This window comes from Podarcis vaucheri (genome assembly GCF_965113315.1).
Source record: "Podarcis vaucheri genome assembly, chromosome: 16".
Taxonomy (NCBI): Eukaryota; Metazoa; Chordata; class Lepidosauria; order Squamata; family Lacertidae; genus Podarcis; species Podarcis vaucheri.
Genome location: NC_138754.1, coordinates 8,218,012 through 8,238,225, shown reverse-complemented (window position 1 = coordinate 8,238,225; position 20,214 = coordinate 8,218,012). Strand labels below are relative to the sequence as shown.

Sequence of the window (20,214 nt, the reverse complement as noted above, 5' to 3'; positions counted from 1 at the left end):
GTTTGAATCCCCGCGACGGGGTGAGCTCCCGTTGCTCGGACTCTGCTCCTGCCAACCTAGCAGTTCGAAAGCACGTCAAAGTACAAGTACAGTGGTGCCCCGCAAGACGAATGCCTCGCAAGACAAAAAACTCGCTAGACGAAAGGTTTTTGCGGTTTTTGAGCTTCTTCGCAAGACAAATTCCCCTATGGTCTTGCTTCGCAAGACGAAAACGTCTTGCAAGTTTGTTTCCTTTTTCTTAACACCGTTAATACAGTTGCGACTTGACTTCGAGGAGCAACTCATAGAACGCGGTGTGGTAGCCTTTTTTGAGGTTTTTGGTGATTTTTGAAGCTTTTCCAAAACTTTTCCGACACCGTGCTTCACAAGACGAAAAATTCGCTAGACGAAGAAACTCGCGGAACGAATTAATTTCGTCTTGCGAGGCACCACTGTAGATAAATAGGTACCGCTCCGGTGGAAAGGTAAACGGCGTTTCCGTGCGCTGCTCTGGTTCGCCAGAAGCAGCTTAGTCATGCTGGCCACATGACCTGGAAGCTGTACGCCGGCTCCCTCGGCCAATAAAGCGAGATGAGCGCCACAACCCCAGAGTCATCCATGACTGGACCTAATGGTCAGGGGTCCCTTTACCTTTACCTTACATAGTTTATAAATGTATGGCGTGGGTGCGACCACATTGCCTTCTATAGCCAGGAAGCCCCATCCGTCCAGTTGTGGTGCTTTTCCTTTCAAAAGAAAGACCAAGGCAGAAGAAACGTGAAGGTTTTTGAACAGAGGTTGGATGTGTCAGGATGTGCTCAGAGTAGACCCATTAAGATGCGTGTGGCAGATATGTTCACCTCTCCTCAAGGACCAGTGTGGGATTGCTGTTTTTCCCCCTCTCCTTCCTTCTTTCGGCAGGAGTCACAGGGACCCTGAAGATCGACGAGAGCGGAGACCGGGAGATGGATTTTTCCCTCTGGGACATGAAGCCGACGGACGGGGAGTTTGAGGTTTGCTCCTTTTGTTGCTTGTCTGTCTGTTCTCTCCACTCCCCACAACATGTATTCAAAGGTAGACCCCTCCCTGAACGTGGGGGCATCATGGGTAAGCGCCAGTGATGAGACCCCTCACCCACAGAAATCCCCCGTCTCCTTTTCAGAGCAATTTAAACCAGTGACTGTCACCATGCCCTTGTGGCAGTGAGTTCCGCTGGTGGGGCATGCTGTGTGAAGAAGCTCATCAACGCTGTCAGACTTGAAGACCTTAACCCACGTCCATAGAGCAGGGGTCCTCCATCATGGGGAATGAATGTGGCCCTGCAGCCTCTTTATTTGGCCCCCAGGACTCTTCCCCAACCCAACTCTGGAGGCTGCGTCCTTTATCATTCCTGCTTTGTGCAGTCCTTCCTTGGGTACTTTTGCCTCTCTGGAATTTGTCCTTCAACTCTGACCATGCCCTTTGCTTGCCTGGATAGAGGATGCAGAGAGGTGTGTGTGTGTGTGTGTGTTTGAGTTTGTTTTGAAGTTTATTTCTAAATGTCAAAAGTTTCCAAGATGATACGTACTTCCAAATACACATCCATTTCATGTTTGACTTCCCCAAAACCCCTCTGTGGATTCCCCTGCAGTTTCTAAATTTGCTGCATATTATAAATATTCTGTACTTTATCTTTTCCACACTGTACCCCAACAAGTATTCAACTGCTGTTATTCATTCAAATCCTACTGAAATATACTTGGAGTCGAGAGTGGATTTCAGCTCATAGTGGTGAGGAGGAATGGAAGTTTCCCCAGAATGTCTGCTTTATATACATTATTTACACAATGGGCCCCACATGATTGGCTAGTTCCGGGATTCTCCTGTAGGCCAATCAGGTTGCAGATTCACTTCCACCTGGAGCTGGATTGGGTGGCTCCTGTGGACCAATCAGACTGCTGCATTCTGGATCCTATTGTTCTAGGACCAATCAGATTGCTGCATTTTGGATCCTATTCAACTCAGTACGTTTTAACATGTTTACAATAATTCTTTAAATATTCAACAAAAGGGTTCCACTCCTCCTTGAAGTCTACCTCTTCTTGATGTGTGTGTGTGCTTGTGTATTTGTGTGTGTGTGTGTGTGTGTGTGTGTGTGTGTGTGTAGAAACCAGCCCACTGTCCAAAGCCAAAAGTTACATTTGTGGCTCTGCCCCCTTTTACTCCTGGCTCCTCCCCCACCACTGCTGTGCGGCCCCCAACATGGTTCCCAGAAAGGAATGGGTCCCTTGGGCTCCTCATCCTCACCAAGGAGGGAAAATGGTACCCTGCCTCCATCTCCTTCTCTCCTCCCTTCTCTCCACCCCTCCCCCACACAACCCCTTTCTTCCCACAGATCGTCGCCACTTACAATGGGATCACCAAGAAGATCAAGATGGTTCCAGGAAAGGATATCCATTGGCCAGGAAACGGCATCCCGAGGGATGTGCCCTTCTGTGGTTTCGAGAACACCAACCCAGCCTGCCAAAAAGGTACTTGAGCATAGCTGTCACCTTACAGATTTGAAAATAAGGGACCAGCAGCCTTGAAAATAAGGGACCTGCAGCCTCACCTGTTCCAGGCACTCCAGTCTTCCTGTCCTCCTGCAGTCTGGTCAAGCTCATGCTGGTAGCTTCAAGAACACTGTCCAACCAACTTTGTAACCAGAGGTTCAACTGAATAGAATCTGAATCACATGCACCACAAGGCCTATGCAGCCTCAACTTAAGGTGGCTTTGCACTGCAAAGTTTGCAGCAGCACGTGCAACAAAATGGCGTCCAGCATTCAAAAAACCCCTCCGCTTGCATTAACTAGCCACACACAAGGCATGCAAGCTCCACCCCCCAGTCGTTCTTAGACTTCTTATTGGGTGAGCAACACAGCCAAGCAACACAGTTGGAGCCTCCCTCCTCCCTGGCCGGCAGGGAGGGAGGGAGGGAGAGGAGCTGCTTCCTTTGAAATTTAAGGGATATCATTTAAGGGACATTTCAGGGACATCCATCAATAAGGGACAGCAGCGGGACATGGCGCTGGAATAAGGGACTGTCCCTTCAAATAAGGGACACTTGACAGCTATGTACTGGAGGCGATCCCAAGAAGGCCCCTTCTACTGGCTGTGTGGGGTTACAGTGGGGGCTGATCCAGTTGGGCTTAACCCAGTGGTTCCCAATTAGCTAAGGACTGTGGACCCCTTGTTTTTCAAAAACCAAGCATGTGGCCCTTAGAAGGCTGCTCAGAAGAAGATTTCCGGCCCTCAGGCTTTAGGAAAAGGCTCTCCTCCCTAGTTTTAAGGGGAAATAGCTGGCTAATGGTTGTCCCTCCCTCCCTCTCCCTTCATTTCCTTCTCTTGGCTACAGCCTCCTTCTCTCTGCTGGAGATCCTCTCCCTCACGATGACCTTGGTCTTGTCCGTCATCATTGTCACAGCTTTCTTTGTGTACAGGTGAGTGGCTGGGCGGAGTTTGTGGACAGGTGCTGCCAAAAGTAAGAACGGCCCTGCTGGATTCGACCTGATGTCCTTCTGTTTGTTTGCTGGCCAGCTACTTGACACAGACCCTGCTTGAAAGTAATGAGTTGTATCCGGGGGGCTAGTCCTACTCAGAGTAGACCCACTTAAATCAATTAACATGGCTAACTCAGCTCCATTAATTGCAATTTGTGTAAGTAAAACTTAGATGGATGCAACCTGGTGCCCATTCCCCTTCTAACTTGTTTTGTCCTCTGTGTCTGACAACTCGCAAACATAAAAAGTAAGGCAGTTCCAAAAAATGGAACTCATGGAAAACAAGGATAAGCCAACCTAATACATAGGAATTTGTGTGTGTGCACGTGGGTGGCGCTGTGGGTTAAACCACAGAGCCTAGAACTTGCCGATCAGAAGGTCGGCGGTTCGAATCCCCATGACGGGGTGAACTCCCATTGCTCGGTCCCTGCTCCTGCCAACGTAGCAGTTCGAAAGCACATCAAAGTGCAAGTAGATAAATAGGTACCACTCCGGCAGGAAGGTAAACTGTGTTTCCGTGCGCTGCTCTGGTTCTCCAGAAGCGGCTTAGTCATGCTGGCCACATGACCCAGAAGCTGTACACCGGCTCCCTCGGCCTATAGAGCGAGATGAGCGCCGCAACCCCAGAGTCGGCCACGACAGGACCTAATGGTCAGGGGTCCCTTTACCTTTTATAAGATGCAAGCCCACTGCACGGCAGAAAATTAAGATCTGGGTGAATATGAATTCTCCCCTGGCGCCTAAAACAGATAGTGATGGCGCCAGGTGTGCTTCCCTGGGGAGAGCATTCCCTAAACAGGGAGCCACCACCAAGAAGGCCTGTTCTTTTAGAAGACACCTGAAGGCAGCGCTGTTTAGGGAAGCTTTGAATGTTTAATAGATTATTGAATTTTAATATTCTGCTGGAAGCTGCCCAGAGTGGCTGGGGAAACCCAGATAGATGGGTGGGGTATAAATAATAAATTATTATTATTATTATTATTACTTGTGTCGCCACCATGGGAGAGGGCCCACGGAGCAGGACCTCAGATAAAGAACGCAGTTGTGCGAGGCGATGCGTTTGCGATTGTGCATTTGTAGTGATAAAAGAGGAAGGAGGCAACAGGGAGGGTGGGAAGCTTGCTAGGCCAGAAGTCCGTGAGCCCTGACTTCTGCCGCTGCCCTCGCCTCCCCTCCCAGGAAACTGAAGCTGGAGAAGGAGCTGGCCTCTGAGCTGTGGCGGGTGCAATGGGAGGACGTCCAGTCCAGCAACTTGGAGAAGAACCTCCGCAGTATGGGGAGCAAACTCACTCTCTCCCTGGTGAGTCATCGAACCCTAGAAACGTAGAGCCGGAAGGGACCACGAGGGCCATCTAGTCCAACCCCCTGCAATGTCAAAATCTTTTGCACAGTGTGGGGCTTGAATCCAAGACCCTGGGATTAAGAGTCTCATGCTTTACCGACTGAGCTATCCCCAGGTCCCATCCATCTTCCAGAAGCCCCTTCCTCTTGTTTCTAACCAATATTATTTACCATATTTTTCTGTGTATAAGACTAAGTTTTTTTAACCAGAAAATTAGGTTTAAAACAGGTAGTGCTGAGGGGGTGTTTTCTTAATTTGGAGTCCCCAAAAATAGGGAGCGTCTTATACATGGAAAAATACGGTATATGTCAAAGAGAAAAACATCTACCAGACTTTTAGAAGACATCTGAAGGCAGCCCTGTTTAGGAAGCTTTTAATGTTTGACGCACTATTGTATTTTAATATTTTGTTGGAAGCCGCCCAAAGTGGCTGGGGAAGCCCACCCACATGGGTGGGGTATAAATAAATTATTATCATTATTATTATTATTATTATTATTATTATTATTATTATTATTATACATTTCATTTATATCCCGCCTTTTCCTCCAAGGAGTTCACGGCAGCGTTCGTGGTTCTCTTCCCCATCTCACAACAACCCTTCCAGGCAGGTTAGGCTGAGAACTTCATGACTGAGTGGAGATGTGAACCCTGGTCTTTTCCCAGGTCTTCCTCCAGCACTAACCACTGCACCATGCAGCCTCTGCGCTCTGCTTCAACCACTTTGGTGCCGCTTTAAACAATCATAGTTTCCCCCAAAGGATTCTGGGAACTCTCATTTGTTAAAGGTCCTGAGAGTTATCAGGAGAACCTCCCTCCCCTAATTCCCCTTGCAGAGCTGCAACTCCCAGAGATCCCCGCCGAGACGGGTTGGTGGATAAACCACTCTGGGAATTCGGATCCTCACACCTGAAATGTTCAGATTTGTAGGTTTCAACGCTGTTCAGACTGCGCTGGTTCAGCAAATGAAGATCTGGGGTGTGGGTGGGGAGGTGTTTGGTTTTGTTTTTGCTCTGCCACCCGACGTTCCCTCTCTGCTTTCCTTCCTCAGAGAGGCTCGAACTATGGCTCCCTTCTCACCACAGAGGGACAGTTCCAGGTTTATGCCAAGACAGCTTATTATAAGGTAAACCTTGGAAAGAAGATTATGTCCTTATTGGAAGACAGGACACGCCAATGTTTATTGCAGGTCTTCTGGACCAGGTAGGGCCAACCCATAGCGCATGGGTAGGCAAACTAAGGCCCGGGGACCGGATCCGGCCCAATCGCCTTCTAAATCCGGCCCGTGGGCGGTCCAGGAATTAGGGTGTTTTTACATGAGTTGAATGTGTCCTTTTATTTAAAATGCATCTCTGGGTTATTTGTGGGGCATAGGAATTCGTTCATTTCCCCTCCCAGAAATATAGTCCGGCCCCCCACAAGGTCTGAGATTCAGTGGACCGGCCCCCTGCTGGAAAAGTTTGCTGACCCCTGCCATAGCGCCTCTTGCTCCTCTCGTGGTGGATAAAGTCATCAAGGGCCACTAGCCATGATGTCCGTGGTCTGACTCGGCGGCTGGAGGCAGCAGTTCTTCTGAATTCCAGCTGCTGGAGTTCCAGTAGCTGAAACCCTGGGGCATCTGGTTGGCATCTGTGAGAAAATGATGCTGGACGCTGATCTAGCAGCCAGGCTCTCCTGACGTCTAAACGGCCTCGGTCCAGTATATCTGAAGGAGCGTCTCCACCCCCATCGTTCTACCTGGACACTGAGGTCCAGCACCGAGGGCCTTCTAGCGGTTCCCTCATTGTGAGAAGCCAAGTTACAGGGAACCAGGCAGAGGGCCTTCTTGGTAGTGGCACCTGCCCTGTGGAACACCCTCCCACCAGATGTCAAAGAGAAGAATAACTATCAGACTTTTAGAAGACATCTGAAGGCAGCCCTGTTTAGGGAGGCTTTTAATGTTTGGTGTATTACGGTATTTTAATATTTTTTGGGAAGCCGCCCAGTGTGGCTGGGGAAGCCCAGCCAGATGGGCGGGGTATAAATAATATACTGTATTTTTCACTCGATAACACGCACCCGACCATAACACGCACGTAGTTTTTAGAGGAGGAAAACAAGAAAAAAAATATTCTAAACGAAACAGTGGATGTATGATTTTTTTGGTTCATGCTGTGGCCACAGACATGTGATCTGACGGTGAGTTTGGAGTAGCCCAATGCAAAAATCCTGAGGATCCATGTGGATCCATGCTTTGTAACCACGTTTTTGCACCACTGTGGCCCCAGGCAACAGTGGGTGTGTGATTTTTTTGGTGCAAGATGTAGCCATGGACATGCTATGTGATCTGATGGTGAATTTGGGGTGACCCAGTGCAAAAATCCTGAGGATCCATGTGGATCCGTGCTTTGTAACCATGTTTTAAGTGGGGAGGGAAGGAAAAGCACTCAAGGGACAAGGAACACGCGTGGGGTGGGTGGAGAAGGATGCTGTTAATAATGCAGAAGAGGGATATAAGAGGAGAAGGCTCTTATAAGAGGAGTGGGGAAAAGAGAGGGACAGAGAGCCTGCTTGCTTTAAAGGAACCAACCGGACAGGAGCCGCTTACACTCGTGTAAGTGGCTTCTCTCTCCGGCTTTGCTCCTTTAAAGAAGCAGGCTCTCTGTCCCTCTCTCCTCCCCACTCAGCGGCTCTTCTCCCGCTTTGCTGTTTCAAAGCGAGCCACGGAGGAGGGAAGGAAGGGGAACCATGGATCCTCTGCTCACGACTGCAGCAGATCCCCCCTGCCACCCGTAGGCATTCACTCCATAACACGCACAGACATTTCCCCTTACTTTCTAGGAGGAAAAAAGTGAGTGTTATGGTGCAAAAAATACGGTATTATTATTATTATTATTATTATTATTAGGAGCCTCCAGGTTCAGAGGCAGTCTATCTGGATCCCTAGGTTCTTTGGGGCATATGGCCACTGCAAGAACAGGATCCTGGACTAGGGTGAGCCTCCACTGGCCTTCTCGAACAGGCTCATCTTTCTGAGGTTAACCATTGAGCTGGCCCAGGTGGATGAGTCGATGGGTAGGCGGACAGCTCCCTTGCAAAGCGGCAGAACTGGCTGTTCTTCTTTCCTCCTGCAACCTCAGCAGCATGATTCCCTCTCTCCTCCTCCCTGATTTCTGCGTCTCCTTTCAGGGGAACCTCGTGGCCGTGAAACATGTAAACAGGAAGCGGATCGATTTGACGCGGAAGGTGCTTTTCGAGCTGAAACATGTAAGCAACTGGCTGGAATGCCCTTTGAGAGTGTGGCAAAGACTCCGGAACGGCTGGTGGTGGAGGGCCTGGGTGGTGTCTGTCCCTCTGGGATGGGGAAGGGGTGCTGATGGAGCTGGAAGATTATTGCGATTATTTTGTACATGCACCAATTCCTTTTCAGCTGAACAAGGTTCTCTAAGCAAACAGCCACGCGGTGTGCACAATACTCTTTTACAGTGGTGCCTTGGTTCTCAAACTTAATCCGTTCCGGAAGTCCGTTCCAAAACCAAAGCGTTCCAAAACCAAGGTGTGTTTTCCCATAGAAAGTAGTGCAAAATGGATTAATCCATTCCAGACTTTTAAAAACAACCCCTAAAACAGCAACGAGACCACTTACCCATAAAATGAAAGCAATAAACAATGTGCTGCAGTCACACAATCAATCAGTCAGTCAGTAGCTGAATTGGGTTCCACACAGTCACAAAAACAAAACAAAAAGAGACACAAAAACAGAAACACAAAATAAATAGCAAAAACAGACAGATCTCAGCGTAACACTCAAAACGGAGCACGTTCGACTTCCGAAAAAAGTTCACATACTGGAACACTTCTGGGCTTGCAGTGTTTGGGTTCCAAGTTGTTTGAGTACCAAGGCGTTTGAGAACCAAAGTACCACTGTATTAACATTTATCTAAATTGTGATAAGATCTTCTTTTTTTAATCCCTTATCTTCCAAAGCTATAAGGCCTGATCCAGCAGGGTCTCCTAATGTTCTTATGAAAACCATGATTTCCTCTTTGTGCCTTTATAAATACAGCAACCTGTAACTCTGGACAGTATGAGACTCCTCTTGTCCTCCAGAAAGTGCATTTTCTTCCATGCTCTGTGTGTGTGTGTGTGTGTGTGTGTGAAGGGGTGTGTCTGAGAGACAGAAAAGGGGGTGGCAAAGAGACAGAGTGGTATGGATTGTGGCAAGCCCTTCCCACTTTGGGGCCATGGTTCCCCCCCCCCCCAGGTTCGAGGTTCTTGTATTAATTTCTAAGGCCCGTAATAATGAATAATAATAACGCCCCCCCAGTGTTGCATTGCGTCCGTACGTCTGGCTGCTAAACAGAAGGTTGGTGGTTCAAGCGCAATCAGGGATAGCTGTGAGCAGGATTTGTGCATTGCAGGGGGTTGGACTAGATAACCCTTATGGTCCCCCTCAGCTCCACAATTCTTTGATTCAAACTTGGGTCTTAAGGGCTAGTGGGGCTCCGGAGGGGGGGTGTCACTCTGGCAGTGTGAGCAGCTTGCCTGCTCCGGTCTCCAGCAACCCACGCTATGCCACCGGTGGTCTCTTCCAGGTCTTAGTGTGAAGGGGAAAAATGCTTCTCCCCTGTTATTTGGAATTGCTCCCCTAAGGTTACCCTAAAACCCCTTCGCATAATAGATGCTTATAACAGAAGTAATGAAAACTATGGATTGACCTTGTTCAGGACAAAGGGCACCTGCTTTTGCAAACACAAGGGTGAGCAAAGAGTTGTTGATTTAATGCCACGTCTGCTGCAGAAGCACCGCAAATGGTAGCAAAGGAGCTAATGGGATTAGGAATAAAAAGTCATTAGAGGTTGTTGATATTTCAGATAATTCAATGTATGAGCATATATCCTGTTGCTTGATACACATTCGTTCATATTTGCTAAGCATCAGTTAACTTGAACCTGATTATAACAAGGAAGATGTGTAGAGGCCCCTCGCTAATGTGTGACTATGCCTATTGAAGAGAAAAGGGTGAGAAAAGATTTGCATGTGTAAATTTAAAGATCTGTGTAATCTGCTTTTGTTTGCTGTGACTGTCCTGATCTGAAGTTAGTTTATTGTACCAGCTAATGACCTGTAAAGGAGTTTGACAGTGGCATAGCGTGGGTTGCTGGCATCCGGTGTGGGCGAGACACCACTGCCACTGAAACGCCCCTCCGCTGGAGCCAAGTGGGGCCGCCCTGCTCCACCTGCCCTGTCCACGCACACCCACTCACTGTGGGCCTGAGCTGCTCTGCCCCTTTGCCAGGGTGGGGCAGGGATCCCTGTGGAAGCCAGCGCCTGTGTGCGGGCGCCTGGTTGTGCCCCCTCATAATTTTGTGCCTGGGTCTGTGGCCCCCCACCCCATGCTACGCCACTGGGGTTTGGATCAGAAGCTGAATATGGCATGTCATGGCTGGCTGACGTGGAATGGCCAAGGTGGATCTAGTTATGCAATTACTGTAACTTGATGTAAGCTGTTTGTAAGGGATGCGGGTGGCGCTGTGGGTTAAACCACAGAGCCTAGAACTTGCCGATCAGAAGGTTGGCGGTTCGAATCCCCGTGACGGGGTGAGCTTCTGTTGCTCGGTCCCAGCTCCTGTCAACCTAGCACTTTGAAAGCACATCAAAGTGCAAGTAGATAAATAGGTACCGCTTCAGCGGGAAGGTAAACGGCGTTTCCGTGCGCTGCTCTGGTTCGCCAGAAGCGGCTTAGTCATGCTGGCCACATGACCCGGAAGCTGTATGCCGGCTCCCTCGGCCAGTAAAGCGAGATGAGCGTGCAACCCCAGAGTCGGTCACGACTGGACCTAATGGTCAGGGGTCCCTTTACCCTTAAGCTGTTTGTAAGGGACGTGGGTGGTGCTGTGGGTTAAACCACAGAGCCTAGGACATGCCGATCAGAAGGTCGGCAGTTGGAATCCCCGCGCACAGGGTGAGCTCCCGTTGCTCGGTCCCTGCTCCTGCCAACCTAGCAGTTCGAAAGCGCATCAAAGTGCAAGTAGATAAATAGGCACCGCTCCAGCGGGAAGGTAAACAGCATTTTTGTGTGCTGCTCTGGTTCGCCGGAAGTGGCTTAGTCATGCTGGCCACATGACCCGGAAGCTGTCTGTGGACAAACGCTGGCTCCCTCGGCCTATAGAGCGAGATGAGCGCGCAACCCCAAAGTCGGTCACGACTGGACCTAATGGTTAGGGGTCCCTTTACCTTTACCTTTAAGCTGTTCGTGTATAAGTGTTAAACATGTGCTCACTTTACTGCAGTAAAGTTAATATAAGGGTCTTGTAGGAATCTTGGTTGAGTTTCTTATTGAGCTCCGTACCTGGGACCAACCTGAGGGGTGGTTCTAGCCACTCCCTTGCCTAATCCGACACTCTAGCCCAGCCTTTCTCAACCTTAGGTCTCCCGATGTTGCTGTACAAGTGCAGATGCGTCCTTCATTGTTGTTTTTCTCCTTTCAAGGCAATTTATGTATATTCAGCCTGGAAGAGAGGAGACTGACAGGAGATGTCCTAGCCATCCTCAAATACCTTAAGGCATGGGTAGGCAAACTAAGGCCCGGGGGCCGGATCCGGCCCAATCGCCTTCTAAATCCGGCCCACAGACAGTCCGGGAATCAGTGTGTTTTTACATGAGTAGAATGTGTCCTTTTATTTAAAATGATCTCCGGGTTATTTGTGGGGCCTGCCTGGTGTTTTTACATGAGCAGAATGTGTCCTTTTATTTAAAATGCCTCTCTGGGTTATTTGTGGACCATAGGAATTTGTTCATTATTATTTTTTCCCAAAATATAGTCCGCCCCCCCCCCAAGGTCTGAGGGACAGTGGACCGGCCCCCTGCTGCAAAAGTTAGCTGACCCCTGTCTTAAGGGCAAACAACCTTAAGGGCTGTCACATGGAGGAGCTTGTTTTCTCCTGATCTGGAGGGTAGGACCCGAACCCATGGCTTCAAGTGACGAAAAAGGAGATTCCGACTAAACATCAGGAAGAACGTTCTGGCAGTAAGAGCCCTTCGACAGTGGAACGATCCCTCTCAGAAGATGGTGGGCTCTCTCCTTCCTTGGAGGTGTTTAAGCAGAGTTTGGATGGCCATCTGCCATGGATACCTTAGTTGAGACCCCTGCATTGCAAGGGGTTGGTCTAGATGAAACTTGGGGTCCCTTTCAACTCTTCCGTTCTATGATTTTATGAATTTAGTGGGGCACCAGCAAGGGGCATTGAGCTGCTGGGGTATTTTGGGGGGGGGGGGCGGGCGGCAGATTCATTAGCGGGGAGAGAAAGCACATAGGGAGCGGGCAGCGAGTGGTGCAGAGTGGCACCCGGGTGCTGCTACAGCAGCGCAGAGGGCTAATGACTCATTAGCGAGGAAGCGGCAAAGAGCCGGCCATCTGCTCCTCCTTAATTAAGAGCCGGAGCAGCTTAAAGCAACAGGAATTTACGTGTGTGCGAAGGAGAAGATAAACAAGGGGTTTGGCTCGCAAAAGGGGCATCTGAGCAAGCAAAGATAATAGCTGGCGACAGAGAGATATTTGCAACCTGCTTGCTTTTTGATGTGTGTGTGTGTGTGTGTGTCTGAAAGCATGCTTTCCCTCTGGCAAGGCGTCCGCACATCAATCATATGCGCACACTCTGTCATGTGCTCAGCTCCCCACGGCGCAAATTCCTTCCGTCCCAAACTGATGCTTTCCCTGCTTCGTGGAATTGGGATGTTTCCGTCCCAAGTTCCCCCTACTTCTCTTGGCGCTTATGCCCATGGGTGTCCGCTGAGTGGGGGAATTCCTTTCCCTACCACCCCTATGATGACCCCCAAACCCCCCGACTCTCAGCTGCCTTAAATAAAAAAAGACTTAAGTAGCCTGATCTCCCTCTTCCAGTGTTTTATTCCTCCTCCCCTGCTGAAAAATTCCTGTGGACTCCTGTTTATGGATTACTCCAAAGTTTCTATTTTTAAAGTCATGTTGAATGTGTGCCAGGAGAGGTTCCACATGCAGCAACCAATTATTTTATTTGTGGGGAACAGATGGACATCACACTCCCTTGCGAAGTCGCCCATTTGTTTGTTTGCTTATGATGCCTTCTGGAATCCTGCGCTGGGTTGCTAAACTTGTGGAATTTGTTTGTTTCTTCGTTTATTGCATGCGTATCCCACCTTTTCCTCCAAGAAGCCCTGGCTGGTGTACATAGTGTACATTTCCCCCCTCCTCACAACAACATGGTGAGGTCGGCTAGACTGGGAGGCAGTGACTGGCCCAAGGTTGAACTTGGTAGCCAAGTGGAGAATTTGAACCCTGGTCTCCCAAGTCATAGTCCAGTACCAACCACACTGGCTCTCTGGTGGGTTTTTGTTTGGCGGGGAGAGCAGAACGTGCTTGCGCCAGTTCTGGAAATCCTAGATGGAAAGGACCCCAGGGGCACGAAATCCTTCTCTTTGCCTCCCGTCCCTGAATAAATTACATTGTGCTTTATCATAGCTCTCACTGTCAGTAAATCTCCCGGATTTAATTTTTCCTCTGCTGCCTGCAGAGTTAAGTCGTGGGGAAAATAAGTCTTCGGTTGTTAATGCTGGACAGAGAGACGGTTCTGTAGGGATGCTGTCAAAATGTGCACTGCCACATCTGTGATTCTATTCGACATCTCATTGGATCTAGTTAAATGTTCAGGAGTTGCAGCCGAAAGTTCCTGGCCTTCACCCAGCCAGAGGGGTATTAAAATTATGAAGGTGCTCCCATATGAGATTTTACAAAAACCTCTGCTTTCGGTCAAAATGTAGAAAAACCTCAATAATTTTGAACGAACGAGTCCCCAAAGCATGGGATATGCACCTCACATTGGGGTGTTTGCAATAGTAGCAGTCAATAGTGATTTCAGAAAAATGTGGCGCTTTTCCTTTTTATGTGGGGTTTACGTTCCGAGACACCACACATTTAAGTGAAATTGCATATATTGGGAACACCGTTGAAAAAGCCTGCGCCCTATTCCACCCCTTTTGGTGACATTTTTGGGTCATTTCCGGGTTCAGCGCGATGTACGCCTGTGCAGTCGCACACATATCAGACCCGCCTAAAACGGTCATTGCCTATATAATTTTAACCCTCTGGCTAGGGTTAAGTAGCTTCTGCAGTGGCTCTCTGTTTGTGTTTATGTGTTGCTTGGGTCGCTGGCAAGATTTGGGCACTTTAACCACACCTCCATGTTCTTTCCAGATGCGGGATGTTCAAAACAAGCACCTGACGCGCTTTATCGGAGCATGCATTGATCCCCCAAACATCTGCATCTTGACAGAGTACTGCACCCGTGGCAGTCTCCAGGTACGTGAGAGTTGTGGCGAAAAAGCATGCCTGGATGTTAACAACTCTTGCCCTGTTCAACTTCTCTCCTTATAGGTGGGTGAGGCCAGTGCCAGATTTACATATAAGATAAACAAGCTATAGCTTAGGGCCCCACTCTCTTGGGGGCCCCAAAAAATTTAAAGGAAAAAAACCCCTCGATGTCCATTTCCAAAATATAAGATAAAAAACAAATAAAATAAAACCTACATACAGCAGCAGTGTTTTGTGTTGTGTAGGCTCCTATGATGTAAGTGATGGGCCCCGCCTGCTAGCCTGCTCCCTAAAATATCACAGGTTTGCTCCTTTCTGTATATAGGGTGCCTACATTCTGCACGGACTGGTTGCATGTCAACATGCGCAAACGGCTTCAGATACCTATTAGATCCATAAATTACCATATAGCATATATTCAGCACAAAAAAACAGTGGCAATTTGTTGTTGACAAAGGACAGCTGGACATATAAAGGGCCCCATTACCTTCAGTAGCTTAGGGCATCATCAAACCTAAATCAAGATCTGGGTCTTCTAAAAGTCTACCAGACTTTTAGAAGACATCTGAAGGCAGCCCTGTTTAGGGAAGCTTTTAATGTTTAGCAAACCACTGTATTTTAATATTTTGTTGGAAGCCGCCCAGAGTGGCTGCGGAAACCCAGCCAAATGGGCGGGGTATAAATAAATTGTTATTGTTATTGTTACTTCAGAGGTTTTCAACCTTTGGGGGTCCACAGCTCCCTTGACCAACTACCGTACTTTTTGCACCATAACACTCACTTTTTTCCTCCTAAAAAGTCTGTGCGTGTTATGGAGGGGATGCCTACGGGTTGCATGCCTACGGACTTTCCTCCTCTAAAAACTACGTGCGTGTTATGGTCGGGTGCGTGTTATAGAGCGAAAAATACGGTATATTCTTTCGATAGCACCCCTATGGGGCTCAGGAGCCCTGTTATGTCACCCCTCGCCTGCTGAGCTGGCAGCCTCTAATCCTTTTGTGAACACCATCCCTTGCAGACTGTCCCCTCCGCCTCCTCTCTTCTCCCCTCTCCTTGGGAGTCCTCTGGGCAGCTGAAGCTACTGCCCCTGGTCTCTGAGCTGCCCCCCCCCTGCCCCAAAGAGAGGTGCCACTGCCCCACAGGGGTCTGGGAAGCACCCCCTGGCCAGCCCCAGAGGCACCATTCGCCTGGGGAGCTTGTAGCCAGGGTTGCTGCAACAAACAGCTGGGCAAGCCTTGGGGAGGCAGAGACTCAAGAGGGCATCAGAGGAGGGAGGAAAGGAAGGAAAGAGGGACAGAGGCCGGTGTTGCCCGCAGCACCCCTGACCATCATTCAAGGCACCCCAGGGTGCCATGGCACACTGGTTGAAAGCCACTGGGTTACTTTTTTATTTATTATTAATATTTTATTAGGTTTTATCAATAAAGTAATTCAGAAAAAAGTACAAAAACAAAAAAACATCACAAAATCACAAAAATACAGACATTAAACACAAAAGGAAAAAAGAAAAAAGAAAACACATAAAAACAAAACTCCCTCTTTTTTAAATTCTCATCTTTAGTTAACTTATTCTCCTGACTTCCTCATGCCTCCCTTTTTTGTATCCCTTTTTAAAAATTTGGTTCAGCAAATTCATGTCCAGTTTAACTTATCTATTATCAATCCCCTCTTACATTTTACCTTGTTGCTAGAACCCCTTCAATTCATTTCAACGTCATCAGCATTCAAAAATTTTACAATGTTTCTGTAAATAAATTTTAAATTTCCTCCAATCTTCCTCCACGAGCTCTTCTCCCTGGTCTCTGGGTTACTTAGTTGAACCCACACTCAAGGCACTCGCTTTTCTTACTACTGCTGCCAATGAAGACCAGTCTGGCCAGTCGCTTGGCAATAGGGCAGCCATCTTGCAGGCCTCAGGAGAGCGTAGTGTCCCTCAGCCTTAATTACTAACGCTGCTGGCAGGGGAGGCTAATAATGTGGCCAATACCTCAGCAAAAGGGCGGCCATTTTGTCGGCCCGCGGGAAGCCTTGCACTTCCTATCCTTTATTATTGATGGTGCTGGCGATGGAAGATGGCAGGCTGTTCCCTCAGCTACGGATAACCCATCATGTAGACTTGAGGAAAGCTTAGCCTTCATTAACTTTGGTGCTGGAAATGGAGGGCATCCATCTTGTAGACTTGGAGAGAGCCTAGCCCTCGTTAACGATGGTGCTGGTTGATTTGGCGGGCATACTCTTGAGTAGGTCTGGTGAAATTTAATGGGCCTGAGTTATTTGTGTTTGTTAGTTTCAGTGGGTCTGCAATGGGCAAGACAAACACTACCCTTCGTCTTTCCCTTGACCACAGGGCGGCCATTTTGTAGGCCTGAGGAGAGCCTGGCGCTCGCTGGCCATCGTCGCTCACACTGCTGACATGAGGGCAGCCACCTAGAGCAGTAAAAGGAACCATGTTTTTAGCTTTGCAAGCCTCCTGTGCCAACCAGCCTATAATCCTCGGGCGTCGCTCTGGCTGTGTGTCGCCAAGTGGCAACCAAATGCGTCTCGCTGGCAGGGATGATGGAGGATTCTGTTAGCAAGAGAAGCGGGAACTGGCACTGTTGCCGCTTTTGTCCCACAACAGGAATAAAAATCAAACCAGCAGATGTAATCAGTATCAATCCAGCGAATACAATCAGTTGTTGGGGGTTTTTTTAAAGCCTCCAACCAATGCGTAATTAATGAGGTTTTTTAATTAAAAAAAACACATCAAAAAAACACAACACCATTATTTTAAGACTTCCTTTACATTGAAATTAGACCTCAGGCCTTACTACTTTGAGATGTTCATTTAAAAAAAAAAAAAATTCTTTACAATCAAGCGATATGTGTTTAGAACGTTGATGTGAGTTTTAATCTGTTTTTATCGCCGTTTTAATTTTTCAAATGCCCTAAATTATTGTTGCCGGGGTTTTTTCCTGTTGATAATGTTATCGTTTTATCTTTTTCGTAAAGCTCCTTGGGGCTTTTATTCTTTCTTTCTTTCACAAACAAGCGGTGTATAAATTTTATGAAACAAACAAATAAATAAATAAATAAATACAAGCTTGATGAACTGAAATAAATAAACGGATGGGCCACTCCTTCTGTTAAACTCACAATTTATGTAAACAATCTACATAGACTGCATAAATAACTAAATAAACCACGCTAAATGGTGGGCGGCAGGGCGAAAGGCGTAGCAGGAACCGAACCGCGGCGGAACAGAAAGAGCGTGGATTGCGAGGAGAACGGAAAACCTATTGCGTGTCTGCTTGTGAAGAACGTCGGCTACGCACATGCGTGGCCTTGACGTGTGGCAGCCGACATGTGGCTATTCAATGCAGGAATTGTGCTGCAGAGAACGAGAATCACGATCAGGCTCTTTCGTGTGTGTAGAGCCGGAAAGTCCTCTGGCGTGGCGGCGTTTCTTCCGCACCCGCCACCTCGACCGCAGCCCTGCCGAGGGCTGAGGCGGGGGCAGACGAAGCCTTTAATTAAAAGGAGCGCCGAGGGGGCACTGCAAGCCTCTCTGCAGAGCCGATTCCAAGAGAGATGATTTATAGCGCGGTGGATGAGCGAGAAGAATTGGCGGCGTGCGGGGGGTGGGAGATAGGGAGATTTCGACAGTCCTAGATTCCTGGCTGCCTGCTGAAGATAAGCATTTCCTCTTATAAAAGAGAGGAGGCAGAAACGGGGAGGCAGGAAAGAGGGGGAAGGAAGGAAAGAAAGAAAGAAAGAAAGAAAGAAAGAAAGAGCGAGCAGAAGGGGAGAAAATGGTCAGACAGCTGGAAGCGGGATGGGCTCCGCGTGCAGGACAGTGTTGTGTGGTGGTTAGAGCTGGATTAGGACCAGGGAGACCTCAGGTTCAAATTCCACCCTAAACACTTACAGTTCCATAAAACATTAACTGAACCACTTTGAGCTGGTTCTGCTCTATGCCCTGCTCCCTTGTTCTCTTTCTTTCTTTCTTTCTTTCTTTCTTTCTTTCTTTCTTTCTTTCTTTCTTTCTCTCTCTCTCTCTTTCTCTCTTTCTCTCTTTCTCTCTTTCTCTCTTTCTCTCTTTCTCTCTTTCTCTCTTTCTTTCTCTCCTTCTCTTTCTCTCGTTCTCAGCTGCAACTTACCTTACAAGGTTGTGAGGATAAATGGAAAGGTGGGAGAGAACCTTTAGAGTTGTTGTTGTTGATGATGATGATGTTGACTCTCCCTCTACCTTGAGGTCCCAGGGTGGGTTACAACATTCAAACACAACCTTAAAAAAACCAGTTTAAAACAACTTACAACCACAAAAAATAAACTGGGTTGTCAAGATGCCCTCAGGGCATTAGTGCTGAAAGGTGGGGTTATGGGAAATAAAAGACATTCTCAAATTTAATAGAGGGGAATATTTCAATGTGTAGTCTCCTAGCGTGTGTGTGCTTAGATTGTTTGAGAAACTGGATGTTGTTGAGACTTGGGTTTCCTGTTTTGTTTTCATAAAAGAAAAAGAAAATTCCCCAAACAAGCAGGATATGTAAAGTGCTGAGTTGGGAAAAATTCACACCGAACGTTTAAAAAATAAATAGATAGACAAAACTAAAATTTCTAAGTGTGCTGTGAAATCAAGAGTTGGACTGTGCAGTCTCAGGTTTAGGTATTTGCAAACGGCGCTAGGTTTTGAATTTGCAGGACAAATGAAGGCCTGAAGCGTATAAAAGCCATGGATCGGAATGGATTGGGCTGTGTGTACAAAAAGAGATTTGTGCCCTCAGCAGCAGATCTTCGAGACAGTCCTCCTGAACTTGTGTCGACGCCTCCATCTTTCTAGGGCTTCATTCACACGTCACTTCATTCCATTTCTCTGTTTTCCTGTTAATTTCCACATTACATTTGAGCTTCCTCCGCGCGAGAAATGTGAGCTGAAAAACCAATGGAATATGGCACACATGTTTAGCGCTCATTTCTGTCTTATTTGATTCCCAGGGGGTGGGGATAATGTTTCCAGCCCTCTTAGCCTTGGAAAGTATGTCAGACTCAAGTGATGAAATTTAGGGTGGTTGTACCAGCATCCGGTTCTTTTTTGCCGTCTTCATGGGGGAATTGTGTGGGGAATGGATGCATGCATTTGCGGAAAGGGCGGAGGAAAGGGGACGTCGTCCAGTGGCGTTCATCGCTGTAACACCACGCCCTCTGGCCCGAATAACATTTAGCACGACAGGCCAATATTTAGACCAAAAAGCCGCCATTCCATAACACAACAGGGACTGCCCATGGTTGGAAAAGGGAAACAGAAGCGCCGGAATTATAATCAGGAAAAATCTAACCCAATATTCCCCACCTCTGGCTTCACCCTAGGACATCCTGGAGAACGAGAGTATCACCTTGGACTGGATGTTCCGCTATTCGCTCACCAGTGACATCGTCAAGGTAATTTTAAGAATGCCTCCATCTGTCTCTGGGAAGTCCATAAGCCGGGCATGAGCATAGCCATCTCTCCTGCTGGGGTCCAGTTGAGGGGCAGGCAGGCGAAATTCAGGAGGGCGGTGGATGCAGGCCACCCACACCTTAAAACCGCGGCCAGACTATTTTGAACGGTCATGGCTCCCCCGCAAGGAATTATGGGAACCGCCCTACGCAAAGGATGCTGAGAGCTGTCAGGAGACTCCCATTCCCCTCACAGAGCTACAATTCCCAGCGTTTCCAGTGAAGAGGGGTTGATGGTTAAGCCACTCTGGGAATTGTAGCTCTGCGAGGGGAATAGGAAGCTGGCGTGCGAAGCCTTCCGTTGTCCTTTCCCCTCAACATCTGGTACTCATCCTGCCTCTGAACGTGAGGGAGGTTACTAGCGGCTATCTCTGCACCAGACCAAAGGGCCAAAATGTCACGAAATGGAGGAAATCCGTGATTTCCCAAGCTTTCTATTTTTAAGTTGAACGCAAACCCTCCTGCTGTGGGGCAAGGGAGGGAGCAGGGGTTGAACCCGTTCTCCCCATTCCATTTCCCTGATCTAAATTTCACACACACACATCCTGCAAACATACAGACGCTCCCA

General features: G+C 48.1%; 1 protein-coding gene across 1 annotated transcript in view; it reads left to right on the top strand.

Moving 5' to 3' along the window:
- The window catches only part of NPR1 (natriuretic peptide receptor 1), a 65,708-nt gene that overhangs the window by 33,452 nt on the left and 12,042 nt on the right, over window positions 1-20,214 (top strand). The window contains exons 5-12 of the mRNA XM_082202091.1: window positions 901-992; window positions 2,354-2,489; window positions 3,355-3,439; window positions 4,679-4,799; window positions 5,892-5,966; window positions 8,009-8,086; window positions 14,052-14,156; window positions 19,518-19,589. Of these exons, the coding sequence (XP_082058217.1) occupies window positions 901-992; window positions 2,354-2,489; window positions 3,355-3,439; window positions 4,679-4,799; window positions 5,892-5,966; window positions 8,009-8,086; window positions 14,052-14,156; window positions 19,518-19,589 (764 nt within the window). The remainder of the gene's footprint in view (window positions 1-900; window positions 993-2,353; window positions 2,490-3,354; window positions 3,440-4,678; window positions 4,800-5,891; window positions 5,967-8,008; window positions 8,087-14,051; window positions 14,157-19,517; window positions 19,590-20,214) is intronic.